Consider the following 7,369-nt stretch of genomic DNA (forward strand, 5'->3'; position numbering starts at 1 on the left):
ACATTCTTCTTTACAAATCCTCGTTTTGTACTTCTACTAAGTGACCCTTGTTTTGTTTTGATCTCTTACAAAAATGCATCGATTCGTTACAGAAGGCCTTTGTTCACCCCCCGGAGCCGTGTGAGACACTTTTTTTTAATGGATGGGTGCATTTTATTTAACTGCTTTTGGACAGATGCATGCAACACCAGCTGAGTGCCATTAAACAGCTTGAAACATCAAAGACAATTTTTAATATAACTCTGACTGGATTCGTCTGAAAGAAGAAAGTCATATACACCTAGGATGACTTGAGGGTGAGTATTTATGGGCTAATTTTCATTTTTGGGTGAATTAACCCTTTAATTTCAGTATATGAAACTAGTTCCAGCTAATTAAACACATGCTGCTTGAGTCATTCTTAAAAATAAAGGTTCTTTATTGGTATTGATGGTTTAATTCCCATCCAATGCACATTCTTTGCAGTCGAAAAGGTTCTTTAGATTGTTAAAATATTCTTTGCAGTAAGAAGAAGTGGTTCTTTAAAGAACTATTCACCGAAATGTTCATCTGTGAACCCAAAATTCTATGGCATTGTTGTGAAAACCCCCTTTTGGGTGCTTTATTTTGAAGAGTGTAGTGTAGTTTCATAAACGTGTCTTAAATATGAATGAAATATTCATATTTTTTGTATAAGAATGAGAAGAGTCAAACAAATTGCCTATGAAAATACATGTATTTTCTAATCTGTTATAAATAACAATATAATCAGTGACTGCTGAGCAATAATCAAGTGTTCATACAAACACACTCCTATGAGAAGTATTAAGACATCATAAAAAGGTACCAACCATGACCAACATTATATCAGTCGTAATTGTGTTTGTGGATACAGAACATGTTTGTGGAGGCTACCCAAAGTAGCAAAAAGAAAGTATCCCTGAAACATTCCTACTCCTTGTGTAGTCCCACACAGTTTTATAGTCCGTTTGTAGTTTTATAAGCATTATCAGATAGTGACAGGGGGATAAATGGGCTCCGTGTGCATGGGGGCCTGAGGAAAAGGCTGCCCGTGCACCTGCCCAAACGCAGGACGGGCATCCAGGAAAGCAGGGGCCATCAGCATGCGGCGTTCTGGGGGGAGAGCGTAATTCATGTAGGGCTGGTAGAACTGTGGCGCCCCCTGTGGGAGTGGAGGAACATACTGCTGGGACTGAGAGGGTGGGAATGTGTTTCCCATCGGGCCGTAGAGGTTCACGCTGAGCTCAGATGGTGGAGGGCGAGCGTTTGTCATGGACGAGCCTGAAGTGGAGGTGCGGGACGGGGTAGAGCTGTCCACAGAGGGCCCTCCAGACTCCAAAAGGCTGGTCTGAGCAGCGGATGGCGCCGCTGGCCGGTCGCTCGCTTTGGGTTTCACACACTGACAGCAGCAGATAGATACAACCGTGCCAACCAGAACAAACGACAGGAACGCGCTCACCACAATCACAAAGGGCAAATAGGTTGGAACTGGGGAGGGAGTGAGAGAAGAGACAGAATTAAACATGAGGGTTATACAAATATGCATATGATGAAAAATTCCTCTGAAAATTACATAAATGCCCACACACACAATGAATTCATTTAAAATGTTATAATTCAAAATGATCTAGGCCTAAGTATTTTAATATTACCAAGAGTAATCATGCGGGCATCTAAAATGATTGGGTACCCACAGACTAAATAAGGCCAAGCAGTTTTAGGATCTTGTATCTTAGGTTTGCTATTATTTATTTTAGAGGTGTTGTTGTGGATTAATTGTGGTTTGGTTGTAGATAATAAAGTTTTTTGAATCTTGAATATGCTCAGAGAAAAAAAAAAATAACATGGTAAAAATGGCCCAAAATTAAGTCCAGGGAAAATATATTTTGTTATTACTAAAATGTAATCTTTTAAAGTTTATATTGATACCACGTCATTCAAATAATTATATAGCTGTTAAGGGTGATTTTGAAGAGCACACATGCATCAAGGTAGCCAGCAGTGGCCAATGAATTTGTTCCATACAATTACTCAAATTTAACAAATAAATTACAACAATACGCTAATTTCCTTAAATGACTCATGCACTACACTGTAAAAATAATTTTTCGAAGTTGTGAATAAAACAAATATTGAGCTACGTTTTACAAGAAAATGCTATTTCAGTCTTTCTCATTTAAAATTTCCCGTTTCATTCACTGTGTTACTTGCCGTTTCTTTGTAACTATTAGTGACCCTGGACCACAAAACCAGTCATAGCCTAAGTAGCACAGGTATATTTGTAGCAATAGCCAAAAATGGGTCAAAATCTTTGATTTTTTTAATGCCAAAATTCATTAGGATATTAAATAATTAATGAAGATATTTTATACATTTCCTACCGTAAATATATCAAAACATATTTTTTATTAGTAAAATATGCATTGCTAAGAACTTAATTTGGACAACTTTAAAGCCAATTTTCTCAATATTTAAATTTTTCTGCACCATCAGATTCCAGATTTTCAAATAGTTGTGTCTCAGCCAAATATTGTCCCATCCTAACAAACCATACATCAATGGAAAGCTTATTTATTGTATATGTATGTATTATGTATAAACAATGTTGGGGAAAGTTACTTTTAAAAAGTAATGCATTACAATATTGCGTTACTCCCTAAAAAAGTAACTAATTACGTTACTTAGTTACTTTTTATGGAAAGTAATGCGTTACATTTCTTTTGCGTTACTTTCGCGTTACTTTTTAAATATGAACAGGGCTTGATTGTTTTTTTAATATAAGAAGTTCTATTTATAGCAAATGTAAAAGCCCTTTCACACCAAAAAGTGTAATGAATAAACCTCAGGCTGAAGCAAAAATAAATTCACGTCTGTACAGTAGAACGCAGGAGAAGAAACACTTCAGCAATAAAAAAAAACAATGAAGCACAATTGTTAGTTTATTTAAAGTCATTTTTGCTTATTAGTATGGTTGAACTGGATCATCAAAGGTCAGCAGCAAAGACATCAGTTAATAAAATGGGATTAGATACATTTGTGTTATTTAATATATTTAATTATTGCAGGTTTGCGTCATATTCTGAGTTTGCATTTCACTGTTTTAATTAATTTTGATGAATACTAAATCTGTTTTTTTGTCAGGGGGATGAATTAATGCACATTCACATTTAGTCTAGATCTACAGTAACATCATGTTCACACAGCGCACACAACTCCGATTTCTCCCAATATGGGACAGGAGACTTGTCAGTCAATAAATGGGAAATCAAAGTAACTGGGGTTACTTTTTTGAAAAAGTAACTCAGATATTTTCGTGTAAATTAAAAAAGTAATGCATTACTTTACAAGTTACTTGAAATAAGTAATCTGATTACGTAACGTAAGTTACTTGTAATGCGTTACCCCCAACACTGAGTATAAATCTCAATTTCAACAAACTGATCTTTATGACTGGTTTTGTGGTCCATTTTTTGAGTGAAGCAATTTCTGAGTGAGGACTGTTTCAAAGTAAATCCTATTAAGTGTACAAAACGAAAAAGAAAAAAAAAGGGCAACCCAATTACAGAGGTTTTTATAAAGACTCACCACTTTCTGTCATCTTTCTCGTGTCCCCCGTGTTCTCGGGCTCGGAGCCGGTGTCGCAGGTGCTCTGATCGAGACGCGCCTCCGCGTACGTACAGCAGTACCTGAGTGCGCAAGTACCGCAGCAGTAGCGCGCGTCCTCTCCGTCAAAGCGCTCCGGACACTGGAATCCCCGGTGCCAAGAGTTGAAGGAGTCCGTCCAACCGTGACAATATTCCCCCGATAACGCAAAAGACACCGGGAGAACGACTGATACTAATAGAAAGAGCGCACATGTTGCAGATGAAGTCATGGTTGCGTCTGTTTAAATCCTTTGCGCGGCAGAACGCGGTTTAAATGTGAAGTTGCTTCGAAGATCCAGCAAGCCAGTCGCATCTGATCCGGAGTCACTGTGTGCAGGCGTCATTTATGTGTTTGCTGGACCCACATCCCCCTCCAAACACACACACACACACACACATTAGCAGCCCCTCCTCCCATCAGCCCCTCGTTATCCCTCATCTGCATTTAAAGTTAGGCAAGGTTTAGTGATTGGCAGGTTTGTTTATTTGTATGTTTGCGCTGCTAATTACTGTATACAAGATATGACAAGCGGTGATGAACTCACTCTAAATGACATCAGCTCCCTGGGTCACAAAGACCCAGACCAAATCTCTAATCAGCTTGTAACACTCCAAAGAGAAAGGAAAACTTGAAATCGCATCATATGACCCCTTTAAAGTGAGAGTAAGGCTGATGATACACTGGGCACCATTTTGAGCAATTTTTTGAGCAGTGTTGCTTGGGCACTTTCCCACTGAGAATTGGTAACAATACTGGATACTTTAGATCGATTATGGGCCCTGTGCCTCACCTGGTTGCCTGTTGCCCAGTAACATTGCTCAAAAAGTTGCCCCATGTATCATCAGCCTAACTGAGGACTTTACAACTAAATATTTAAATGCCTACAGTCTACATGTTTAAATAAAGCAAAAAAAAACAACAACTTTAGACAATCCTAAATATTCATAATGATATCAGATGAATAACTAAAAGATATACAAATAGTATGCCTATTCTCGTCTGGAGATGCATGGAGCCTTTAGTATGTGAGTGTATGTGGGGTTAAAGGTTACAGACTGTGCTTTTCTGTCTCTGTTTACTTTATCTGAGACAGGGAGGTCAATTCACTATCAATGCACATCTAAACACACACACTCATTAAACTCATTATGCTGTGGTTCTATAGTCTTGCATCAGAATCCTGATTCAGAGACACCCAAGAAGAGAAGAAACAGTAGCAGAATTGCTTACCGTATGAAAGTATATATAAAATTGCATGAAACACAAACATCGAAGTGCATTCTTTTTTAACTGCAACATTATGCAGCATTATTACCATGACATAGGCAGAATAGGAAATAATAATAAATAAATATTTCACGAATTTGGATGATGTTATGGTTTTGACAGCCATAAAACAAAATGTGTTTATTCTGTTTATTTGGGTCATATTTATTCATTTAGCTTCTCTTATGTTTATTGCATTTTATTATTTCCATTTATTTCAATGTTTTTTTATCTGCTGTCCACAACCTATGTTTATACCTTCACCACTCATGTGAAAACATTCTCCAAAAAGACAATATTTCCACTATAGAGGAACATATTTAATATTTTTAGTGCTGGAATCAAATGTATGTATTCAAATACATGCAGGTTATTCCCTGTAACATCGATCATATGCCCCACTGCGTTCATTGAAACAGATTCTACCTCCATTCAGATTTTACATCTTTGACTGTATCCCAAAAACAACACATATCGTCACTCACATAAATCTCTGTTGCAGCTGGGCAGACCTGATTGTGTCAAGCTATTAACAGAGATTAGTCCTCACACAAAAGACAGTAAATTGCCATTGTCTGAGAACTAACACATTAGCATCAGGTCAACAAAGCCTGTCTCCTGTGGGTGTGACAGGCTCTGCTTATTGAATATGACTGAGTCATTAACTTTAACTAGGTGCTTAAGAATTGCATACATCTCAGAGACTGAGACCAGGAGTAACGTATGTGTGTGTGTGCATGCGCGCATGTAGGGGCCTGCATGTGTGCAAGCTCCAGATGGCAAATGTATTTCTGAAAAACAAAATAACTGGAAATGTGACACCATTTGGTGGTAGGATTACAGAAACTGGAAAGGGAGACAATAGAAACAAGAGAAAAAGAGACAGTTGGAAGATGAGAAAGTGAGAGGAACCGAAAGAGAGACTGAGAGTGGAATAAACAGGAAACTGGAACTAGTTTTTCAGGTTGTATTAAATATATTTCCTTCAAGTAAAATTTGGTGCTTAAGAAACATTTCTGAAAACAGCTTCGTATTTTCAAGTAATGGCTGCTGAAAATTCAGCTTCGCAATTAAAGAAATAAAATTAAATTTTTGATCAAATAAATATACCTTTATGAGCATAAGATTCTAAGTAACTAATATGCTGTATGCTTGTTTTTATAGTTTCGAAACATATTTATGATATTTTTCATGACATTTATGATACCATTACTATGTACAGGTACTTTTCTACCTTCTAGTCAAAATCAGACAAACATATCTGTCCTTTCTAGCTGAACCCTGTTGACATGCCCAAACCTGCTCATGCTCACATTGAGAGTGCAGGAATGAGATACATGAAATGATAGCGCTCAGATGGAGCTGAGATCAGTGTTAGACAGCATTCAGATCTGTGTGTAAAGATCCATCTGCAGATTTGATCCTTATCCCAAAGGGCGTGTTGTTTATCTGATTCTCTTCTTGAGAGGGTTGAGATTCCTAAAAACACATTAGCTTCTCCAGCATCTGGTGCTTCAAAAACAAACTCCTGGGTTGCATCCAATATAGCATACTTAGGTACTTATTTTAAATAAGTACTTACTTCACAACCTTAACATTTTTTTTGTATGCATATTCAGATGCGGTAACAACTGTATTTCTTGAGTAAACTCTGCCTTGATTCGAATAAAACTCACCGTTGCTCTTAATTGCAGTCAACAATTGTTGTCATCTCAGATTCTATAGTATGTGTATTTTGTGCTTTTGTGTTTACGGGACATTGGCAGGTATTAGAGAGGGAATTTGACTTAAGCCGAGTGAGCTGTATGTTAATGTTCTTCATTAGTGTGCTGTTATCAGATAACTGAGCCTAAGGGTCGGGAGGTCGTTATGGTGACAATGGGTCAAGCGATGGGGGTCCTCCTCAGCAATTAGGCAAAACTGGTTGGGCCACCCTGCAGGAGCAACCCCCCTGTGCTGCATGTGTCTGGGTGTAGGTAAAGCCTAATGAGGTTTCCAGATATGTTTAGGCTTGTCTAGATCAGGGATTTTCTATCTTTTAGATGCCACAGACCCCCAAATATGATTATCCTTACGCGATGCACCCCATCCTAAAATTTAAAGGGGTCATATGATGCTGCTAAAAATAACATTATTTTGTGTAATGAAATGTGTTTATGCGGTTTAAGGTTAAAAAACACATTATTTTCCACATACTGTACGTTATTGTTTCTCCTCTATGCCCCGCCTTTCTGAAACGCGTCGATTTTTACAAAGCTCATCGGTCTGAAAAGCGAGGTGTGCTCTGATTGGCCAGCTATCCAGTGCGTTGTGATTGGCCGAATACCTCAAGTGTGTGTGACGGAAATGTTACGCCCCTTACCATATTGTGATGCCTGTGGCAACCACATGTGACCTGGACTTCGCTTCGTCAACGGTGAAAGCCGATCCGGTGATCCACAGTGCAAAGTTGAAGTAT

General features: G+C 38.1%; 1 protein-coding gene across 1 annotated transcript; it reads right to left on the reverse strand.

The window, feature by feature from the left end:
• Positions 1-703: 703 nt before the first annotated feature.
• On the reverse strand, positions 704-3,960 carry LOC107597350 (protein shisa-1-like). The gene is made up of 2 exons (XM_016288366.1): positions 3,586-3,960; positions 704-1,488 (listed from the first exon to the last, which is right to left on the reverse strand). Exons 1-2 carry the CDS (start codon positions 3,872-3,874, stop codon positions 989-991), a joined length of 789 nt encoding a protein of 262 aa, XP_016143852.1. The 5' UTR covers positions 3,875-3,960; the 3' UTR covers positions 704-988.
• Between the last annotated feature and the right edge of the window lie 3,409 nt (positions 3,961-7,369).

Source organism: Sinocyclocheilus grahami, unplaced genomic scaffold (genome assembly GCF_001515645.1).
Source record: "Sinocyclocheilus grahami isolate Dianchi unplaced genomic scaffold, SAMN03320097.WGS_v1.1 scaffold230.1, whole genome shotgun sequence".
Lineage (NCBI taxonomy): Eukaryota > Metazoa > Chordata > Actinopteri > Cypriniformes > Cyprinidae > Sinocyclocheilus > Sinocyclocheilus grahami.